Source organism: Nerophis lumbriciformis, linkage group LG27 (genome assembly GCF_033978685.3).
Source record: "Nerophis lumbriciformis linkage group LG27, RoL_Nlum_v2.1, whole genome shotgun sequence".
NCBI classification, from domain to species: domain Eukaryota; kingdom Metazoa; phylum Chordata; class Actinopteri; order Syngnathiformes; family Syngnathidae; genus Nerophis; species Nerophis lumbriciformis.
Genome location: NC_084574.2, coordinates 9,245,152 through 9,269,284, shown reverse-complemented (window position 1 = coordinate 9,269,284; position 24,133 = coordinate 9,245,152). Strand labels below are relative to the sequence as shown.

The 24,133-nt window shown below is 38.7% G+C and overlaps 2 protein-coding genes across 3 annotated transcripts in view; one reads left to right on the top strand and one right to left on the bottom strand.

Annotated features, from left to right (window-relative positions):
• smarca5 (SNF2 related chromatin remodeling ATPase 5) overlaps nucleotides 1-18,313 on the bottom strand; it is a 29,739-nt gene extending 11,426 nt beyond the window's left edge. Inside the window, exons 1-14 of the mRNA XM_061922902.2 lie at nucleotides 18,033-18,313; nucleotides 13,289-13,411; nucleotides 13,030-13,196; nucleotides 12,793-12,893; nucleotides 12,612-12,712; nucleotides 12,350-12,529; nucleotides 9,557-9,712; nucleotides 9,338-9,469; nucleotides 9,199-9,267; nucleotides 9,010-9,119; nucleotides 8,701-8,927; nucleotides 1,625-1,746; nucleotides 1,390-1,542; nucleotides 1,182-1,314 (exon numbers count right to left, since the gene is read on the bottom strand). Coding sequence (XP_061778886.1) covers nucleotides 1,182-1,314; nucleotides 1,390-1,542; nucleotides 1,625-1,746; nucleotides 8,701-8,927; nucleotides 9,010-9,119; nucleotides 9,199-9,267; nucleotides 9,338-9,469; nucleotides 9,557-9,712; nucleotides 12,350-12,529; nucleotides 12,612-12,712; nucleotides 12,793-12,893; nucleotides 13,030-13,196; nucleotides 13,289-13,411; nucleotides 18,033-18,107 — 1,849 coding nt within the window. The 5' untranslated portion in view covers nucleotides 18,108-18,313. The remainder of the gene's footprint in view (nucleotides 1-1,181; nucleotides 1,315-1,389; nucleotides 1,543-1,624; nucleotides 1,747-8,700; nucleotides 8,928-9,009; nucleotides 9,120-9,198; nucleotides 9,268-9,337; nucleotides 9,470-9,556; nucleotides 9,713-12,349; nucleotides 12,530-12,611; nucleotides 12,713-12,792; nucleotides 12,894-13,029; nucleotides 13,197-13,288; nucleotides 13,412-18,032) is intronic.
• Nucleotides 18,314-23,535: 5,222 nt separating this feature from the next.
• Nucleotides 23,536-24,133, top strand: part of usp38 (ubiquitin specific peptidase 38) — a 35,176-nt gene continuing 34,578 nt past the window's right edge. Inside the window, exon 1 of one of the 2 annotated variants that reach the window (XM_061922901.2) lies at nucleotides 23,536-23,694. Coding sequence is in view for 1 of the 2 variants with exons in the window: in XM_061922900.1 (XP_061778884.1) it covers nucleotides 23,861-24,004 (144 nt within the window). In the remaining variant the exon portion in view is untranslated. Of the gene's footprint in view, nucleotides 23,695-23,842; nucleotides 24,005-24,133 lie in introns of those variants that run through there. The other variant, XM_061922900.1, reaches the window with a different exon arrangement.

Genomic DNA, 24,133 nt, shown 5'->3' with positions numbered 1-24,133 from the left:
GATGTATCGATATATTTTTAAAGAAGATATAAATTAAGAAAATATAGTAATATCGATACAATTTATTTCACGTTAAAACATACTTACCAACCCTCCCGGATTTTCCGGGAGACTCCCGAAATTCAGCGCCTCTCCCGAAAACCTCCCGGGACACATTTTCTCCCGAAAATCTCCCAAAATTCAGGCGGACACAGGTCCTCCACAATATAAAAAAGCGTACCTGCCCAATCACGTTATAACTATAGAATGATGGAGGGCGAGTTCTTGGTTTCTTATGTGGGTTTATTGTTAGGCAGTTTCATTAACGTCCTCCCAGCGTGGCAACAACACACAACAACAGCAGTCACTTTTTTGTATACCGTAAAGCAGTTCGTCTGCCGTAAACAGCAATGTTGTGACACTCTTAAACAGGACAATACTGCCATCTAGTGCATTTGATGAAAGCACTTTTGTGCGTGCCACACAGCAATGCATCATCAGAGAGGGTGTTCAGCATGGTTCGAAAAATAGTGACAGAGAATAGAACAAGGATGGACAATTCAACCCTTAACTCAACAATGAGTAGATGAGTGTTATGTGTGTGTATATGTGTAAATAAATGAACACTGAAATTCAAGTATTTCTTTTATTTATATATATATATATATATATATATATATAACTAGAATTCACTGAACGTCAAGTATTTCTTATATATATATATAAGAAATACTTGACGTTCAGTGAATTCTAGCTATATATATATATATATATATGTATATATATATATATATATATATATATATATATATATATATGTGAAATACTTGACTTGGTGAATTCTAGCTGTAAATATACTCCTCCCCTTTTAGCCACGCCCCCGTCCCACCCCGACCACGCCCACCCCCTCCCGAAATCGGAGGTCTCAAGGTTGGCATGTATGCGTTAAAATGACCAATCGCCGCTTATTTGTTGTGTTCCTTGATCTCCGCTCCCCGCCACGGGCTACTAAACCCCTCCCCTTCCTCCTTCCAAGAAGCACGTTTAAGAACATCCATGATTGGTTGGTCGTTTACTTTGATGAGTCACGATTGGTTGAGATTATCCTCCTTGAACCAAGAAGCAGTGTACCAACTCATAAATGGGTGGATAAATAAACCTTAGAGCTGATTCAGATTGTTTGCTCTCAGTATAGTGCTCACCTTGCTGGATGACGATGGAGTCCAAGCGCAGCTTCATCTCGGCCCTCTCCACGATCCTCTCCTCGACAGTGTTCTCCGTGATGAAGCGGAAGACGCGTACCTGCTTCAGCTGACCGATTCTGTGAGCTCGATCCTGTGAGGGGACAACACCAAATACGTCAGATGCAGCTCCGTAAGTCCCGTTTGTGAAGCAATTATGAGTACGGACCATAGCCTGAAGGTCGACTTGGGGGTTCCAGTCCGAGTCGTAGAGGATGACGACATCGGCGGTGGCCAGATTGATACCGAGGCCGCCGGCTCTGGTGCTCAGCATGAAGATGAACTTACTGCTATTGGGCTCGTTGTACGCATTGATGGAGATCTGAAACATGTGACAAAAGGCTTTGTGTTATGATCACAACTCATTTTGTTTTTTTTCTGTGGACAGTACAATTATTTGGCACCTGTCTCTCCTCGTGTGGTGTCTGACCGTCCAGGCGACAGTAGCCGTAGTTCCTCCACATGCAGTAGTCCTCCAAGATGTCCAGAACCCTGGTCATCTGGCTGAAGATGAGCACGCGAGAGCCTGGAAGAAAAAAGTGGCGTAAATCAAAGTATATTAGGATATTTCTAAAATGCCAACATTTTATGGTTCAGCAAAATCTTCAATCTACACGGATTTATAAACACTAAGAAGGAAACATTTAACAAAAAAATCCATGACCTGCCAAATAAATGCTTAAAACACTATTTTAGAGAACAGAAAAGAGTGAACGTTCTTAGCATTAAAAACTTTTCATCATTTCTTTTTATTCATTTCATGAAAATGCATATATACAAGCCACTTACAGTTGACACTTTCATTGTTTTTTTGTTTCTTATACATTTCCATGATCAGAAAGGAGCAGATGTAAGAAGAATATTCTTATATTTATCTGCCCCCTTTTTAACACAAATTATTTTAGATGACTTCATCACTGTTCCCTCCACCAACACCAACATACTTTTTAATTTTCGTTTAAGCATTTTCACAATGGCACGTCCAGTCAAAATCAAAAATCAGTTTGATATAATTCCAGTTGTCTCTTTTTGTAACTCTTTTTAAATTCTAAAATATTCTTGCCACTTTTCAAGTCTTTATTTAGAGAATTCCATGCTTTCACACCAGCAACAAACAAGCACATTTGTTTCAAATTTGTTCGCACTCTTGGATGTTTAAAATCATACGGCCTTCTGTGGTGCTCATCTTCAGACGCGAACACAAATAACTTTCGTAAGTCCTTCGTAAGAACTCTATTTCTAGCTTTGAACATCACTAATAGAGTATGCAATTCGACAATGTCCTTTAGTTTTAATAATCCTGCCCTAATGAAGAGTGGATTTGTGTGGTCTCTGTATCCTACTTGAAAAATAATACAAATTACTCTTTTCTGTGAAAGAAATAAAGGCATTATGTTGCTGTGATATGTATTTCCCCATATTTCTGCACAATAATTGAAATAAGGTAGAATAATTGAGCAATATAACATTCTCATTGTGTTATACGGGAAACTGTATTTAACCTTGTTCAAAATAAATAAGCTTTTATACCTTATTTTTCACATGCAATATATGAGCTTTCCATGTCAACTTTTCATCAAGAAATCTGATTTCAGACACCTTCTCAATTTTTTCACATTGTTTATGGATAGACTAAGTTCTATATTTCTTTTATTACTGAATACCATAAATGTTGTCTTTTTAAACTTTAAAATACAGCGGCAGCCCAACTTACGAGTATTTTGAGATATTAGCTGTCCCTTAGCTTCTTGTTATGCTTTAAGCTACAAGCTTAAATTTGAGTTACGAGCATCCCGGCCGCTACTTTGCATAGTGAATGTCAGAATGAAGCTCCTCAAGCCAACCAAAAGCTAGGCGAACACACGTCTACAACGCTAAATATATCCTGTGGTGTACCTCAGGGATCAATACTAGGACCTAAATTATTCAATCTCTATATAAATGACATTTGTAAAGGTACAAAAGATTTAAAGTTGGTATTATTTGCGGATGATACAACAGCGTTTTGTTCAGGAGAGAACACACAGAAGATACTACAAATAATAACAGAAGAAATTAACAAATTAAAAAGATAGTTTGACAAAAACAGACTATCGTTGAATCTCAGTAAAACTAAAATAATGCTATTTGGTAACAGTAGAAGAGAAAGTCAAACACAAATACAAATAGACGGAATAGAAATTGAAAGAGTAAATGAAACCAAATTTCTTGGTATAATGATTGATGATAAATTGAACTGGAAATCTCACGTAAAAAATATACAACATAAAGCAGCAAGAAACACGTCAATAATGAATAAAGCAAAACATGTTCTAGACAAAAAATCACTTCATATTCTCTACTGCTCACTAGTGTTACCATATCTGAGTTACTGTGTAGAAATATGGGGAAATAATTACAAAAGTACACTTCATTCATTAACGGTGTTACAAAAAAGATCAGTTAGAATAATACATAATGTTGGATATAGAGAACATACAAATCCTTTATTTATTGAATCAAAGATACTGAAATTCTACGACATAGTGAATTTGCAAACAGCTAAAGTTATACACAAAGCAAACTATAACCTGCTACCCAAGAATATACAACAATTCTTCTCAAAAAAAGAGGAGAAATATAATCTTAGAGAGAAATGTAATTTAAAACGTTTGTATGCACGTACAACACTTAAGACCTTCAGTATATCAGTATGTGTAATTAAATTATGGAATGGATTAAGCAAAGCAATCAAACAATGTACTAATATGATCCACTTCAAGAAACTCTTCAAACTTAAAGCGTTTACAAAGTACAAAGAAGAACCATGATAAACATTCTGAATTTATTTAACTCATCCATTCTTTCATTCTTTCACTCTCAAAATAATCTTACTTATCTCAACATATGAAATGTAACTTACTTCACCAATTATTATTTATTTACTTATTTTGATTGTGATTACTTATGGAGTATATTGTGAATAAATTGAGAACAGGAAGTGAACAAAAGTTTTAGCAACTGTTATGTAAAAGAAAAGGGGTAGGATTAAATAAGCTCTGATTCTTCCTACTCCTTTTCGAACATGTTGAAAAGAGAAACTGGAGATTGTGATGCATCATGTTGTATGCTTGCATGTTCCAAAAAACTCAAACTCAAACTCAAAATATCCGGTCTTCCTCTCCAGCAATAGCTTATCACTGGAGATCGACATAGCTTTAGTTAACGTTGCCAATTTTATGCTGGGAAATGCTTAATATAGGCCAAAAATGCGTAGAATATGCTTTCAAAAATTCTGTGATAGAGTGCAAACTTCAAACCACAATGTGACGAGTGACGACTGTACAAAATAAAGAAAAACATGCTTAATTAAAATATATTTGAGCTAATTCTCGTCACTAAAAATGTCACACTTTAACACTAACAGGATAAAGTAACTCCAACTACTGTTATTGTTGGAAACTTGAGAAATCTGCCAAGCAACAAATGAAATGCTACATTAATTGTCAGAATACATTGGGAAGCTCAGTCCATTGAGTCAAACCAATCCTTGTTTATTCTGCATTGTAACAATAAACTTTGTTCAGTGAGCAAAATATATGTGCCTAACTCAAATGCGCCCTCTGCTGGTTGTGACCATGAAGTGAAACCCAAGTTTTCTGAAACTCTTGTCAGCTGAGAATAAGGTTCCTCCCAAAAGTTAGAAATTATAGGTCCTGCAGGCCAGAGGAAGACACTTTTACCACGATTAAGATTTTAAAGAAACACAATCCACGAAAAACCTGTGCGGGATTTTTGACTCCGCGCTGACTTTTATCCCACATACCAAAAATATTTTTTTACCATCTAAGAAGATAGCCAGAGTTTGCCCATTCTCTCTCAGACCAACACGAAGCTGCTAATGTATGATTTTATTTCTTGTCGTTTGGACTATGAAGCACATTACACCAGACTAGATCTGACCAACTTATGTCTATGGGCATGAACTGATGAAGCCTACTTGGATGAAAGGCAAAATGTCTTCTAAGACAAACCAAATAGTCCAGTTGCTAAGGATTGAATGCCCTGATATTACAATGACCTGGATGAATGAAAATATCAATAAACATTACACCAGTTTTAAAGTCGCTGCATTGGCTGCCCCGGTCATTTCATGGGTTGATTTTCTAAGTTTTTTTTATTAGTTTTTAAATGTCTTAATGGCCTTGCGCCTTCTTATCACTTCGACCTGCTTTTACCACATCAACCCTCGCAGATCCTGAGGTCCTCTGGCAACAAAACTTTTATCTTTACAAACTACCAAAACAAAGACCCACGGTGGGGCGGCATTAAGCCACTATGGCCCCCACCTCAAAACTGCACAGACTGTTTTTTTTTTAAGTTTAAAGACAAAACCTTTTCATCCAGGCTGTTCACTGATGTTATTTTTTTTATTATTATTATATTTATTTATCTATTACTACAACTATTATTTTCTCAATGTTATGTTTTTTGCAACCGTTTACCCCAGAGTCATATAACTTGGTATGTGACACTCATAGCATTCAAACGATAGCATGCTAGCAAGCTAACCTAAGCATGCCAACATCTAATTTAATCTAATTTTACACTTTTTTCCTCTATTTCCGCAGCCATACACCTTACAGCTGTGTTACTTGAAATGTGAGACATGCTAACTGTTAGCATACCATCGTTAGCACACATGCTAAGTGTAAGCATTTTAATCATCAAACTTTTATTGCAGACTCCAATGTCAAAGTAGACATACATTCACATTAAGTACATAAAACAAACAAAATAAAGTACCGTATTTTCCGCACTATAAGGCGCACCGGATTATTAGCCGCACCTTCAATGAATGGCATATTTCATAACTTTGTCCACCAATAAGCCGCCCCGGACTATAAGCCGCGCCTACGCTGCGCTAAAGGGAATGTCAAAAAAACAGTCAGATAGGTCAGTCAAACTTTAATAATATATTAAAAACCAGCGTTCTAACAACTCTGTTCACTCCCAAAATGTACGCAAATGTGCAATCACAAACATAGTAAAATTCAAAATAGTGCAGAGCAATAGCAACATAATGTTGCTCGAACGTTAATGTCACAACACACAAAATAAACATAGCGCTCACTTTCTGAAGTTATTCTTCATTCGTAAATCCTTCGTCTTCGGTGTCCGAAGTGAAAAGTTGGGCAAATTTACGATCCACTGGCAGATGTTGGCGTCGTCTGGCGCTGCCTCCTCGTCTTAGTGAAGGTGTGTTCGCCTTCTGTCATCCAGTCTAGCTTCGAATGCCCTGTTGACACCAATATCTAGCGGCTGGAGGTCTTTTGTCAATCCACCCGGAATGACGGCGAGTATTGAATTAAGCGCGTAAGCGTGTCTCTCAATGTGCTGTTATGAGCTAGCAAATATAACAACTACACTACCCAGCATGCAACGATAGTTACGAGCATGCGCGGTAGCCCTGAGAAGTTCCCACGCAGTTAGCAGTCTAGCTTCGAATGCCCTGTTGACACCAATATCTAGCGGCTGGAGGTCTTTTGTCAATCCACCCGGAATGACGGCGAGTATTGAATTAAGCGCGTAAGCGTGTCTCTCAATGTGCTGTTATGAGCTAGCAAATATAACAACTACACTACCCAGCATGCAACGATAGTTACGAGCATGCGCGGTAGCCCTGAGAAGTTCCCACGCAGTTAGCAGTCTAGCTTCGAATGCCCTGTTGACACCAATATCTAGCGGCTGGAGGTCTTTTGTCAATCCACCCGGAATGACGGCGAGTATTGAATTAAGCGCGTAAGCGTGTCTCTCAATGTGCTGTTATGAGCTAGCAAATATAACAACTACACTACCCAGCATGCAACGATAGTTACGAGCATGCGCGGTAGCCCTGAGAAGCGTTGTTGTATGCTGGCAGTTAGAATGTGGTTATGAGCACGCTGTGAGAAAACGTTGAGAACTCAGTTAACACGCCTCGTCTGCATTATTTATAATTAGACAGACAACACACTTAATAGGAGCCATTTTGGGGTCTTTACATAAACACACAAATGGAAATGAAACGTCACATATCCCAGCATGCACCGCGCGCTTCTTCTACGGGGAAAAAAGATGGCGGCTGTTTACCGTAGTTGCGAGACCTAAACTTTATGAAAATGAATCTTAATATTTATCCATATATAAAGCGCACCGGGTTATAAGGCGCACTGTCAGCTTTTGAGAAAATGTGTGGTTTTTAGGTGCGCCTTATAGTGCGGAAAATACGGTATAAAAGGCATTATCAAATAATATTAAAAACAGTACCTGGTCATATTCAGTAAAAGGCATCTACGGTAATAAATAAATACAAGCAGCAATAAAAAAATAAAAATGAAGTATATATATATATATATATATATATATATATATATATATACTTTAAGAATGTGTCTACACATTCAATAAAAGGCACAGATACCAGTGTTTCCATATATACGATTGGTACCTAACAGAACTACACCTAGGATTGGTTATCTGTACAATAAGATCATTCTCAGACCCCTGCAGTCTACATATAAACTTAAACATCATTATTCTCAGGGTGGCGTGGAAGGTGTTTATCCCTAAATCAGTGGTCCCCAACCTTTTTGTAACTGCGGACGGGTCAACGCTTGAAAATTTGTCCCACGGACCGGGGGGTGGGGGTGGTTTTTTTGGTCATAAAAAATACAATCATGCGTGCTTACGGACTGTATCCCTGCAGACTATTGATATTTAATGTAGGAACCAGAAATATTAATAACAGAAAGAAACAACTATTTTGTGCGAATGAGTGTAAATAGGGGAGGGGGGGTTTTTGGGTTGGTGCACTAATTGTAAGTGTATCTTGTGTTTTTTATGTTGATTTAAAAAAAAAAAAAAAAAAAAGATTTATTTTTTTATAATTTCTTGTGCGGCCCGGTGGTTGGGGACCACTGCCCTAAATCACAAAAAAGCTTGCTGGCACTACTACTACATTACTACTTAATGTGCGCATACTAATGTTTTAGGCTAGCTCTGTAAATCTTTTTGTACGGTTTACACCTAAAACTCACGGATTCAGACAATCGGCACCATCATCAAAGTATGACAGCTTCCGACGACCCCCGGCCAGAGGTTCAGGGCAGTGATAGCAGGCCCATCAACATTTCTGCGTGAATTTTCTGGTTAAGTTATTAATGTTTTATTTTTACGTTTATTTTAAAATATGTTTTATAAAAAATTTTTAGATGCCGTTAATTTTAGTTATTTTTCAGTGTGGACGCTTCAAAGATCGTTTTTTTCCTCAATCCTCAGTGCCATGCCTTATTTTGCTATTGTCAATAGTGCTGCGTGTGTGTTTTCTTCTCTTCTTTCTTTTTGGGGTGTAAAGCACTTTGTGTTACCAGTTGCCTGTGTATGAAAAGTGCTACATAAATAAAGTTTGATTGATTGATAAGGTGTACTAATGTAATGTAATGTACTGCCACAGACTTACCCTGCTCCTTCATTTTGGGCAACAGCTTCTCCAGCACCACCATCTTGCCGCTGTTGACCGCCAGGTGGAGGTCGGTGGTGTAAGGCGGGCCGGGCTCGGCGCCGTCGAACAGGTAAGGGTGGTTGCAGCACTTCCTCAGCTGCATGAGAACGTTGAGCAGACGCATCTTGTCCATCTTGCCGGCTGAGTTCAGGATGTCGATGTCCTTCATGAGGATCTTTGTGTACCTGGCAGGGGACGTGACGATGATCAGCCAACAGGAAAATATGGCTAACAGTGCTACAATGTTGTCCTGTAAAATGTGCTTACCATTCCCGCTGCATTTTACTGAGGCCCACGTACATCTTGATCTCCTTTTTCGGTAGGAGTGTCTTCTCTACATCGGCTTTTATACGCCGGAGCAAGAAAGGGCGCAGCACCTATTCGCGCACAAAAAAAGGGATGAAAATGAGGTTACAATGTGAGCATTTGTGCTATTGTTGCATATTTCTAACATACGGTGTGAAGACGTTCCACCAGCTTCTGATCGCCCAAGCAGTTGTTGGTGTCAAACCAGGAATCAAAGTCCTAAAAAGCAACATTAGCAAACATTGTCAGCATGATTAAATTATCAGACGAGTGGTTTTCCAAAACTCACCTCTGACGAGTTGAAGACGTCGGGGAGCAGGAAGTTGAGCAGAGCCCACAATTCGTGGAGGTTGTTCTGCAGAGGCGTTCCGGTCAGCAGAAGGCGATTTGTGGTCTTGAACTCTCGCACGATCTCGGACAACTGTGTGGAAACATTGGATTTGTGGGGACTTCTTATAAACAACAGTGGAATCTCTGCATGATTTGGTGATTGGGGCTTCTTCTTCACCTTTGACTTCTCGTTCTTGATCCTGTGGGCTTCGTCGATGACCAGGTATCTCCAGTTGAACTTCTTGAACACTGCCTTCTCGATGATGAGCATCTCATAAGACGTCACGCACACGTCCCATTCGCCCGGCAGCAGCACGTCTCTGATGAGGGCCGTCTGAAAGGAATCATCGTTTGATTGACTTGAGTATTAGGGTCACAATGAAGACAAGAGTATAGTATATTATAAGAATAAACAAGGAACTATGAGAATAAAGTGAGGGGAATTGTAAGAGAATAGAGTCATAATTAGGGTGTCAAGACATATGGATATTTTGACCAAAGCGATCAGTTATTATCACGGAATTGTTGAATGTGCTCAAAAAGTGTGTATACACACACACACTGGAATCTTTTTGCGTTTTTTTAATGAAAATAATAAATACAGTTAATCCTTGTTTATTGCTGTTAATTGGTTTTGTACCTAAAATTATCCATTCATCAATTTTCTACCGCTTATCCCTTTCGGGGTCGCTGGAGCCTATCTCAGCTGCATTCGGGCGGTAGGCGGGGTACACCCTGGACAAGTCGCCACCTCATCGCAGGGCCAACACAGATAGACAGACAACATTCACACCCACGTTCACACACTAAGGACCATTTAGTGTTCCCAATCAACCTATCCCCAGGTGCATGTTTTTGGAGGTGGGAGGAAGCCGGAGTACCCGGAGGGAACCCACGCAGTCACGGGGAGAACATGCAAACTCCACACAGAAAAATCCCGAGCGCAGGATCGAACCCAGGAACTTCGTATTGTGAGGCAGACGCACTAACCCCTGTTCCACCGTGCTGCCCACCTAAAATTATTTTCCGCAAAATATTAATAAAAAAAGTTCAGTGTTTACCTTAATTATCATTGATCGTGGCAGCCCGCCAATGCAAAAACAAAAACCGCAACACCTTAAAAATAAGGGGTTTTACTTAACAACAAATTTTAAAAATGCACTGTATGAATGGATGTTTATAGCCTAATATTTGCAAACTATTGGCTAATGATGCACCACCAATTAATCTGCCAAAAAAAAACTTTTGGAAAACAAAAACGGCACTGCTAAACCAAGATGCTGTTATGACGCAGGCAAGATGCACTGTCTGGGGCGGAGGCAGCATGCAGGCAAGGTGGACATATTTTAATATATGTAATATCTAATAATCTTATTTATAATGTGTAATATGCAAATATTAAGAGGACTGTAGCGCTCGTTCAAGGAGACAAAATGCAGTTGGAACAGCAGCGCAAAGCAAGTGCGACGTCAGGTTCGCTGCTGCTCATCGCGGACATGGAGTGCAGTGACAGAAGTAGAGAGTCTTTAAACACGGGTACAGTCTCCAATAACACCAGAAAAATATTAAATATGCTGGTGAGTTTTAGTAAAGAAAATGTTACTAAAAATGATTGGAGAAGTCTCAAGAAACATTCTCAACAAAGTACAACTGGCAAATACAGGAAAACGGTATAAGAAAATAATATATGGTACGGTAACTATAATTAATTACAAAATTTGTTTCTATATGTATTTTAAACATTTTTTGCATTTTTAAAGAAAATAAATACATCCTCGCAAATTTGTGAATTATAATGTCACCATCACACCCACACCACCAGATATATTGGCAATATGGGGGAAACCCTGATGTTTATAGCTAGAGCAATAAATAAACTGTTTAACACCTTCCAATTACAGTTTTTTCTTAACATTAGGAGAGCAATCTAGACATGAAATAACACTCATTCAGTCCTTTACACTCATTTAATCCGGTATGAGGAAGAGCCAATCAGTGGCCACAAAGCGCGCTCTGATTGGTTTGGTCTAATTTAGCGGCCAATACTACTGTAGTATCAATATTTTGTGCTTAAAATGCCAAAAACAAATAGAATATACTTTAAGAAAAACATTGGCTTGAAGTCACAAACTTTGTAGCGCGATTTTGCGAGGGACAACTGTATGGTTAATTTTTTAAATATATTTTAGTCGCTGTTTCTAAAGTCACAACTTTGTTTAATTTTTTCAGATATACAGTACAAGCCAAAAGTTTGGGCACACCTTCTCATTCACAACACAACTGATGGTCCAAACACATTGATAAGGCAAGTAATTTCACTAATCAACTCTGATAAGGCACACCAGTGAAGTGAAAACCATTTCAGGTGACTAACTCTTGAAGCTCATCGAGAGAATGCCAAGAGTGTGCAAAGCAGTAATCAGAGCAAAGGGTGGCTATTTTGAAGAAAATAGAATATAAAACATGATTTTAGTTATTTCACCTTTTTTTGTTATGTACATAACTCCACATGTGTTCATTCATAGTTTTGATGTGACAATCTACAATGTAAAAAGTCATGAAAATAAAGAATACACATTGAATTAGAAGGTGTGTCCAAACTTTTGGCCTGTACTGTATCCTCCAAAGACATGCACCTGGGGATAGGTTGATTGGCAACACTAAATTGGCCCTAGTGTGTGAATGTGAGTGTGAATGTTGTCTGTCTATCTGTGTTGGCCCTGCGATGAGGTGGCGACTTGTCCAGGGTGTACCCCGCCTTCCGCCCGATTGTAGCTGAGATAGGCTCCAGCGCCCCCCGTGACCCCAAAAGGGATAAGCGGTAGAAAATGGATGGATGGATGTATATTTGTAGTGCTTTAGAAGAGACACATTGCATTACAGTGTGGTAAAAATGCAACAATGTTGCATACACAAATTACTAACATATCAGCAAGAAACTAAAATATTGTAGAACTGGAACACCTCCTACCCTCTGGTCTCGGTCTCCTATGAGGCAGACAGCGCGTAGAGACGGGACCCATCTCTTGAACTCGTTCATCCAGTTGTAGAGGGTGGACTTGGGCACCAGGACCATGTGCGGCCCGGGGATGTTTCTGTAGTGCTTCATGTAGCCCAGCAAAGAAATGGTTTGGAGAGTCTTTCCCAGACCCTGAGGACACACAAATAGAAAATGTATAAGAGAGCAGCTTACAGTAGATAGACAACATTGGACCGTGTGAAGGATGGCCGACCATTTCATCGGCCAGGATGCCGTTGATGCCGTTCTCGTATAAAGAGATGAGCCAGTTTAGACCGCGGACCTGATAGTCCCTCATTTTACCAGATTTGACGTCTGTAAAAAAAATTAAATATGTGAGCCTAATGTTGTTGATCATGCATATACTGTATGTCTTACTTGTCAGCAGGACTTACATGAGGGCGAATCGTCGAAGCGGGTGCAGACGTTTGTGGTCTTGGTGCTCTCGCTGAGCAGTTCTTCGTCCTCTTCTTGCTCTGTGCGACGATGACGGTTGCTACAGGACACACAAATGAGAGTAAAGCATCCATGTGACACTCGAGTGTGACTTCAAACATCGCCTGTTCAGTTAGTGTTGTTGCTATAGTGGGAGATAGTTTGACCCTGGCACTGATTATTTCCAATACACTCACTCTCCAGCAGACAACAGGTTCTGTTTCTCGTCTTTCTTGATTCGGGGACGCCCCGGCTTCATCTTCAGCGGGGACGTAGGTGTCTTCTGTGCAGCCGGTTGGATGAAATGAGCAAACAACTCGGTTTGCTTCAACAGATAGTCGAATCTGTTGGTCCGGTCTGTTTGCTACACACACACACAAAAATGTACATTCAATTATTCACTTCCCAAGTACAAACATACTTGTCGAATAGACTACAAAAGAAAGGTGTCCTCACCACTTTCTCTTCATAACCGGGCATAGAAACCTTAGTTTTGGTCGAGGAAGAGGACGACGCATCTTGGCCATCAGGTCCAGCGTCTGAAGAGGATTCCTTGCCAGCATCGGAGTCAGACTTTTCCTTAAAACAAAACAATAATATTCAGGTTTAATTACTTGTACAGAATGTGTGCAATGGAATGTTTATGGTAAATTATTATGACAAGAATGGGATAAAACAAATTCATACTTTGATGAAAATTCACACATCTGATGATACAAAAACGAATATAAAAAAATTACTAAACCATATCATTATAAATTACTAAAAGTAATATAAAAAAACATATTTAATCATATTTTTAATAATTACCATCATATTTGTATGTGCACTATTGGTTACGGTTTGATCATTTCAACGTACTTTCAAAATGAGTATGAATTTCTGAACACAATATTTAGCAGAATATGGATTAATAATTTAGTAAAGATAACAATATGAAAACTTCATATCATGGTTATTGCGACCAAAATTATCACGGCTTTGTGGAATACACACACTGGAATTTTTTAACCAGGTTTGATTTGAAATAATTAATAAAACAGATTGACACAATTCATACTTTCAGATGGTTATGTGGGTGGGACAATGCTGGGTGCTGCAGAGACATACTGCCTCAGACCAAGTAAAAAAACACGGGCATGTCTGGATGATCCGCCTCCATCTTTGTTATGAAGCTGGCTGTGGTGCTTCCTGTGAGGGGTGCGGTCTTTCGGGCGTCACTTCCTCTCTGAACTCAGTAAACGATCAATGAGCGGGAGCCGGAGATTCAATAAATACACGGCGCACTTACCCGTGTAAAACTTTGCCCGAGGAGGGGGACCTTAAACGCTGGTTTAGTGTGGTTGAAACGGGGCTTAGGCTAAATAATTATTCGTTTAAGGCAGTGGTTCTTAACCTGGGTTCGATCGAACCCTAGGGGTTCGGTGAGTCGGCCTCAGGGGTTCGGCGGAGGTCAAAACACACCCGACTCATCGTGTAAATACAAACTTCTCCCTATCGGCGTATTACGGATAGGGCAACAGCAGAAGTCACACTGATTAGCAGGTGTGTCATTTCTTGTGAGTTTATGCGCTGTGTTGGTTTTGTTGTTTGAACAAGGTGATGTTCATGCACGGTTCATTTTGTGCACCAGTAAAAAAACATGGTAACACTTTAGTATGGGGAACATATTCACCATTAATTAGTTGCTTATTCCATCCATCCATCCATTTACTACCGCTTATTCCCTTTTATTAACATGCAAATTAGTAACATATTGGCTCTTAACTAGTCTTTAAGTACTTATTAATGCCTTATTCGGCACGGCCTTATTATAACCCTAACCCTCTAACCCTGGCCCCAACCCTAACCAAATAATTCTAAATTAAGTCTTTGTTACCGGTACTTAGAATATGTTCCCCTAGTGTCCAAAAAACTCTAAATTAAGTCTTTGTTACTTAGAATATGTTCCCCTAGTGTCCAAATAACTCTAAATTAAGTCTTTGTTACTTAGAATATGAAAAAAAAAACATTTTATTCTTCACTAAAGAAGGGTTCAGTGAATGTGCATATGAAACTGGTGGGGTTCAACTTGTTTAAGTCGGTCGGGGTCCACGTTAATCAATTCATGGTAATATGTGTAATTTGTTGTGAGTTCATGCACTGTGTTGGTTTTGTTCTTTGAACAAGGTGATGCTCATGCACGGTTCATTTTGTGCACCTGTAAAAAAACATAACTTTTTCTTGAATTTGAAAAAAAAAAAGTTTTTATTTTTCACTAAAGAAGGGTACGGTGAATGCGCATATGAAACTGGTGAGGTTCGGTACCTCCAACAAGGTTAAGAACCACTGGTTTAAGGGGTTATCCAGCCTAATGTAGACATAGCCTTAGACCAGTGGTTCTTAACCTGGGTTCGATCGAACCCTAGGGGTTCGGTAAGTCAGCCTCAGGGGTTCGGCGGAGCCTCCGCCACGGAGGTGAAGACACATCCGACTTATCGTGTAAATAAAAACTTCTCCCTATTGGCGTATTATGGATACCCCCAAACAATGTTCCCTCTAATTTGCAGGTTGTTTGATTGATCGATTGAAACTTTTACAAGCAGATTGCAAAGGAAGAGATTACATTATATGAAACAGTACAGTTTACACAGTACAGTACATATTCCCTACAATTGACCACTAAATGGTAACACCCGAATACGTTTTTCAACTTGTTTAAGTCGGGGTCCACGTTAATCAATTAGTGGTAATGTGTGTAATTTGTTGTGAGTTCATGCACTGTGTTGGTTTTGTTCTTTGAACAAGGTGATGTTCATGCACGGTTCATTTTGTGCACCTGTAAAAAAACATAACTTTTTCTTGAATTTGAAAAAAAAAAAAAAATTTTATTTTTCACTAAAGAAGGGTTCGGTGAATGCGCATATGAAACTGGTGGGGTTCGGTACCTCCAACAAGGTTAAGAACCACTGCCTTAGACTGATTTTGTTTCCCCCCCCCCCAGCGTTTACCTGTTTCTCGCCTTTTTTGTAAGGGGCGCCGGAAGTTGGCAGACCTGTCAGCAGTGTTGGGACTAACGCGTTACAAAGTAACGCGTTACTGTAACGCGTTACTGTAACGCCGTTAGTTTCGGCGGTAACTAGTAATCTAACGCGTTTTTTTTTTAATTCAGTAATTTAGTTACCGTTACTACATGATGCGTTGCTGCGTTATTTTACGTTACTTTTGATGTAGTATCGGCTAGAAACAGAAGCGCTGCGGTGTCGTTCTTCTGAATCTTCCTCTGTCACAAGCCGGAGAGAAGAAAAGAGGCGCGGTCTATGTGTGTGTGGGTGTGGGGAAAAAAAGTTGTTGGCACGTTCAGTCCACACACAGCGTGGTCATGGCGAGCGGAGTAACGGAGGAGCTTGAACGCCCCCGCCATTGAATCGGTGTGTTTATAAGTGCAGACTCGGTTGTGTAAAACGAGGGTTTTAAACACATGCTGAACGTGCTTGAACCACGTTACGACATCCCGTCGCGCACCCACTTCAACAATAAGATTGTGCCAGATCTTTATGAGCAGGAGCAGAAAAAAGTTGTGGATGAACTATCCCGAGCATCATCTGTTGCGCTCATGACAGACGGGTGGACGTCCAGCGGAACTATAAGCGCTCACTTCATCACAGCAGACTGGGAGATGAGAAGACACGCCCCCTCTACGAGAGTCACCTTGCGCAGGTACTGACACAAGCAGTGGAGGACTGGAAGATAAAGATATCCCAGTCACACGTGATAATGCCAAAAATCAAATAATTACAGAGAATGAGGCAGGACTGGGACCACAGATAGGTGCTTTGCACATGTAGTGAATTTGGCATCACAGAAGGGAATCTCAGTCAATAGGATGGAGCGCCTCTTTGGGAGGATCAGGAAGGTTTCTTACTTCCACCCAAGCACAACAGCTGCTCATGTGCTTAAGACAAAGCAAGAAATGCTAAAGCTGCCTGCTCATACATGATGTCCCAACGAGGTGGAACTCCATTTATGATATGTTGGAGCAGCAGGCAGCTTTATACTCTGCATTGACCCACAACACCCTGAAGACAAATGTCACCCTGTCTGATGATGATGTGAGAGTGGCAGATGAGGTCCTCCAGGTGCTTAAACCCCTCAAAAGTGTTCCATCTCTACTGAGCACTGAAACTTCACCATCTGTGTCAATGATCCTGCCACTGAAAACAAGTATTCTACAATCCATGGCTCCAAGTGTGGAAGACAGCAGCATCACTCCAGATGTCAGGCTTTATGTTTCAAGGAAGATGATGTTTCTTCTTATGTTGCACTTTAACTTGTTTTTTATTCATGGTCATTGGTCCAAGTTTAAAGAAATGAGGAATGCCTTTTTATGTTGCACTGTTTTTCATTAATTATGTTAAAAGGAAAATAAAAATGTATGTCAAGTTGATCAACAGATTGTATTATTCTCCAGTGCAATAACAGTACTGAAATGAAGGCAAAAAGGGCATTAATGGGAGCTTTAAAAAAAAGAAGAAAAAAAGAAGTAACTAAATAGTTACTTTTCACAGTAACGCATTACTTTTTGGTGTAAGTAACTGAGTTAGTAACTGAGTTACTTTTGAAATAAAGTAACTAGTAACTGTAACTAGTTACTGGTTTTCAGTAACTAACCCAACACTGCCTGTCAGCGATCCTGTTGTTTGTCTGATCTTTAATCGGCTTGTGCTGAACATCTTAATTCCCCCCAGGGGATTATTAAAGTATATCTGATTCTAATTAGTAAGCGTCCCCAAATACTGAACAAAAACGGTCGGATTCTTAAAAGTTCAAAGAGAAACAAGAAATGAGTCATACGCATGCGCAGCTTTTGCATCCCTGCTTGACTTACTCGCTGTCTCTCTGAAAACAAAAGACCTGCTTTCGTGGGTAATATTATCATCCCTCACCTCGTCCCAATATGCGAGAAACACCAATTGTTGTGTTTTGGTTTAAAAAGGTAGACACGTTAACTACACACGCGTAATGAACAATGGCGGTGACGCTATTATGAAACCGGCTAGCAAGTTGTGCTGTGATGCTAGCTTGAACTCAGCGGCGGCTAATAATGGTGGCTGCTAACGTTTAATTAACCAAGTTAGGACATGAGCAAAATAAAAAGAAGAATAAAAGAGGCATAAAAAGATAGATAAAAGTTAAGAATAATAAATAATAGCCGTCTTACCTCCGCTCCTGGGGCTTCCTCGACTTCCATCTGCTCTTCTTCCCGCGGTTCCACGCAGGATAGGATTTCCGACATTTTTTTTTTTTTTTTTTAATAGGAGATTCCTCTTCAAGTTGTCTTAATATCGTCCACGAGTGTGCTCCCTGGTCGAGTCTTGGGTGTATTCGACAACTTTCTGCTCCGTGCTGCTGTGCGTTGATGAAAGACACAACACCGGTGGATGCTAGCGGTGTTTTACCCCGCGTTCTCACAGCGTGAGGTCATCGGTGCTATCGCGAGAGCTGCTCGTGCTACCTTCGCTAAAATCGGAAGCTTTGACGCTCTATTTAAAACGTCACATTAATATGCCAAACGTAAAATAAAATTGTACTTTTACGTGATACTAATCATGACGGCGGATTGGGAGAAAAAATCCAGATTGAAACCCTTCTACGTACATTTACTTTTTAAATCCATAACTAGGACAGTGGTACACAGATCTGGGGTAGTCTTGTGTTCTTGAACGCAGCACATAAACGGCATAAACTGCTACAAATAATTTACTGAAGTAAAAGTACAAAATATTATTGTGGTACTAAGCCTTCTAATTCCATTGCTGCTCCCACCCTCTGGAACACTTTTCCCAAACCCATCCGTGACTGCCCAGACCTTCCCACCTTCAAAACACACACAATTTTTTTTCAATTCAACACGATTCTCGATTCAAAAACGATTTTTTCCCGATTCAAAACAATTCTCTATTCATTCAATACATAGGATTTCAGATCCTCTACCCCAGTCTGCTTACATGCAAGCAGAGTAGTAGATTTTTGTAAAAAGCTTTTATAATTGTAAAGGACAATGTTTTATCAACTGATTGCAATAATGTAAATTTGTTTTAACTATTAAATAAACCAAAAATATGACTTATTTTATCTTTGTGAAAATATTGGACACAGTGTGTTGTCAAGCTTATGAGATGCGATGCAAGTGTAAGCCACCGTGACACTATTGTTCTTTTTTCTTTTTTTTTTAATAAATGTCTAATGATAATGTCAATGAGGGATTTTTAATCTCTGCTATGTTGAAATTGTAACTAATATTGATACTGTTGATGATAATATTCATTTTTGTTTCACCACTTTTGGTTTGTTCTGTGTCGTGTTTGTGTCTCCTCTCAATTGCTGTTTATTGCAGTTCTGAGTGTTGCTGGGTTGGGTATGGTTTTGGAATTGGATTGCATTGTTATGGTATTGCTGTGTATTGTTTTGTTGGATTGATTAATTAAAAAAATAAAACATTTAAACATTAAAAAAAATTAAAAAAAATATATATATAAAATCGATTTTTTTAAAATGAGAATCGATTCTGAATCGCACATCGTGAGAATCGCGATTCGAATTCGAATCGATATTTTTCCCACACCCCTAATTAATATGTATTTTAAAATGTACTGCTTTTATATTTCCTGTATTTTATATTATTAATTTAAACAGTCTTATATTTAAATTTGTTATCCTGTAAAGCGTCTTTGAGTGCTCTGAAAAGCGCTACACTAAATAAAATGTATTATTATTATTATTATTACTAAGATTTATTGTTTTATCATTGACATGTTATTCATTCTTTATTCCCTACGCTTTTTTTTCTTGTAATACTGGAACTTTCTTCTCACAATAGAACCTTTAAAAATCTCAAACTTTTTTTTGCAACATGTTTGTCATTGCAACAATGTTTATGGACATCCATGCATCCATCCATCCATCCATCCATTTTCTACCGCTTATTCCCTTCGGGGTCGCGGGGGGCACTGGAGCCTATCCCAGCTACAATCGGGCGGAAGGCAGGGTACACCCTGGACAAGTCGCCACCTCATCGCAGGGCCAACACAGATAGATTAATATTTAATTCATCCTAACATTACGGCTTTTTGTGGGGTGGTATAGCCAGCAACTTGAGGGTTCCAGGTTCAATCCCCGCTTACACCATCCTAGTCCCATTGTCACCCACACTGATTTAAATGTAACTTAGATATTGGGTTTCACTATGTGACGCGATAGAAATATAGTACTACAATGTTGTACTACATGCATTACATACTATACATTACCTTTTGCACTATATTAATTTATATTATTATGTGTTGTCAACTTTGTACTTTTTTATTTCATTGCCTGAAATAAATAAATAAATGAAGAAAAAAAAAAGAAAAACGATAATGTTGTACTGCAGGTAAAAGTGCAAGGCCTTTTCTTAAAAATGTACAGTGCAATACTTGTGCTTGTAAGCACGTGTCTAAAAATTTACTCAAGTAAAAAAAGTAATTGAGTTACTCTGAGTAAAGGTAACTTTAATTTAAATACACACAAACTACTTAATTACAGTAACACCAAGTAGATGTAATAGTAGAAATAGGGAAAATAAGGACGATATATATTCCATATCCAATTTGTCCTACAGTTTAAAAAAAAACAATTTAAAATTACCCTAATGGTGATTTTTTTTTTAACAAAACAATTAACATTATGGTTAGCAACTGTTATGTCTGTATGATATAGAATATGTAAATCATTTATCTTTGGAATGATACTGTGCATTTGTTTTGGGAGGGTATCAGAGGTTGGCTGAAAGACAAAGGTATAAAGTTGTCCCCATTTAGTAGAGAAGAGATCCAACTTGGAATATTTATGAAAGATAGCAACCCAGAAACGATTATTATTAGTATAATGTTGCAAGCTGATTTTTTTTTATCAATAAAATTGGATTTATGAAAGTAAAACCCGAGTTCTCCCATTGGATAAATGATTTCAAATTATTAATAACATCTTGGAAAATGATAAAACATAGAAAAGCCCTTAAATTGTTGTCTTTATTGGATGGATTTGAGTTGTTTTGGCTGAGATAGGCTCCAGCGCCCCCCGCGACCCCGAAGGGAATAAGCGGTAGGAAATGGATGGATGGATAAGCCCATATTTAAAAAAATTTTTGGGGGTAGTTTACATTTTTTAAAATCTATTGTCTCTTACTTTACTGTCTTTAACATTTGTTGTTTGTAGGAATATGTTAATTGCTCAAACTAGTGAATATATGCAATGCCTTGAATTTTGTGTGAATTATAAATGTATGTTTGTTGTTCAATTAAAAAAAAAAAAAAAAAAAAAAAAAAATATATATATAAAAATACATATATTTATATTATTAATATTAATATATATATTTTATATATTTTTATTCCTCTTTCAATATATGTATATATACATATATATATATATATATATATATATATATATATATATATATATATATATATATATATATATATATGCCGTTTATATGTTCAATTGTTTAAAAAAAACAGATGTAACTAGTTACTGTCTACCTTTGGCAAATCACAGACGTTTTCACGTGACAACAACAATGATGTCAAGAAAAATCGAATACATACCGTAAATACCGTTATTATTATTTATTAATATTTAATACTCCATCTGTATTTGCTTTTGTTTTCTTTCTTTGATGTTGAAAATGCTTTGAATTTTGTGTGAATTATAAATGTATGTTTGCTGTTCAATTTAAAAAAAATAAAATAATAATAATATATATATATTTTATATATTTTTATTCCTCTTTCAATATATATATATATATATATATATATATATATATATATATATATATATATATATATATATATATATATATATATATATATATGTATATATATATATATATATATATATAGCCCTGCGATGAGGTGGCGACTTGTCCAGGGTGTACCCCGCCTTCCGCCCGATTGTAGCTGAGATAGGCTCCAGCGCCCCCCGCGACCCCAAAGGGAATAAGCGGTAGAAAATGGATATATATATATATATATATATATATATATATATATATATATATATATATATATATATATATATATATATATGTATATATATATATATATATATATATATATATATATATATATATATATATATATATATATATATATATATATATATATATATATATATATATGCTGTTTATGTGTTCAATTGTTTAAAAAAACAAATAGATGTAACGAATGCTTCTGAGATAGGCTCCAGCACCCCCCGCGACCCCAAAAGGGACAAGCGGTAGGAAATGGATGGATGGATAGTTACTTTCTACCTTTGGCAAATTACAGACGTTTTCACGTGACAACAACAATGATGTCAAGAAACATCGAATACATACCGTAAATACATACTGTTATTATTATTTATTAATATTTAATACTCCATCTGTATTTGCTTTTGTTTTCTTTCATTGATGTTGAAAGTGCCTTGAATTTTGTGTGAATTATAAATGTATGCTTGTTGTTCAATTAAAAAAAAAAAAACATAAATAAATAAATAAATATAAAAATATATGTATTTATATTATTATTATTATTATTAACATATATATTTTATGTGTTCAATTGTTTAAAAAAACAAATACATGTAACTAGTTACTTTCTCTTGCTGGATCGGTTCGCAGCCGAGTGTGAAGCGACTGGGATGAGAATCAGCACCTCCAAGTCCGAGTCCATGGTTCTTGCCCGGAAAAGGGTGGAGTGCCATCTCCGGGTTGGGGAGGAGATCTTGCCCCAAGTGGAGGAGTTCAAGTACCTCGGAGTCTTGTTCACGAGTGAGGGAAGAGTGGATCGTGAGATCGACAGGCGGATCGGTGCGGCGTCTTCAGTAATGCGGACGCTGTATCGATCCGTTGTGGTGAAGAAGGAGCTGAGCCGGAAGGCAAAGATCTCAATTTACCGGTCGATCTACGTTCCCATCCTCACCTATGGTCATGAGCTTTGGGTTATGACCGAAAGGACAAGATCACGGGTACAAGCGGCCGAAATGAGTTTCCTCCGCCGGGTGGCGGGGCTCTCCCTTAGAGATAGGGTGAGAAACTCTGTCATCCGCGGGGAGCTCAAAGTAAAGCCGCTGCTCCTCCACATCGAGAGGAGCCAGATGAGGTGGTTCGGGCATCTGGTCAGGATGCCACCCGATCGCCTCCCTCGGGAGGTGTTTAGGGCACGTCCGACCGGTAGGAGGCCACGGGGAAAACCCAGAACACGTTGGGAAGACTATGTCTCCCGGCTGGCCTGGGAACGCCTCGGGATCCCACAGGAAGAGCTGGACGAAGTGGCTGGGGAGAGGAAAGTCTGGGCTTCCCTGCTTAGGCTGCTGCCCCCGCGACCCGACCTCGGATAAGCGGAAGAAGATGGATGGATGGATGGATGTAACGTTGCGATATATTAAAAGTGCCTTGGTTTATTTGTATATTATCAATATATGCTGTTTATGTGTTCAATTGTTGAAAAAAAACAAATAGATGTAATTAGTTACTTTCTATCTTTGGCAAATTACATGTGTTCACGTGACAACAACAATGATGTCAAGAAACATCAAATACATACCGTATGTAAAGATTAGAGTCGAAGGCGTAATTTAGTTTAACAACAGTTATTAAACAGGCAATGGCAAGGCCACCAAAGTCGGCGCTACTTCGGGGTCCTTCCTGTTTCCCCCGCCGCAGAAATGACGTCAGCCTCATGTTGATCAGCTGATTCCGGTTCACCGAGTGAACCACAATACACCTCCTTTTACCTCTTTACACGCGGGTTATCGCCGCGGGACGTCGACGTTGGACGACACTGACATGCTCCATTTGGGTGAGGACACATTCGACACCGCCTTTGTCCCTGTCGAGACGTGTCCGCATTTATGCTAAGTCAGTGGCTAAGAGGGACACCGCACAGGCCGACGTCAGGCCCTTCAAGTTGCTTTGTTCGCGGCGTGACGGCACACACAACATGTCCGTGCCGTTATTTCACTGCCATGAAAGCGGCGCAAGGTGGAAGACGTGGCGGCGGTCAGTCATCTTGTTGCATTTCACCCACGTTTCCATGCACTTGTCAACATTACGGCGACAGTCAAGGCGCTGGTGCTGGTGACAGATGGACTCCTGTAGTGGAGGAAAAGGTGGAATAAGAAAGATGAGATTTTGTTTGAAATAACACAATTTCAATTGAAATAGCTAGTATGATGTTTTTGCAGTCTGTTGAATGCTGTCAAAAATAATGTCGTCCCTCATTCCAACATTAATAGTGT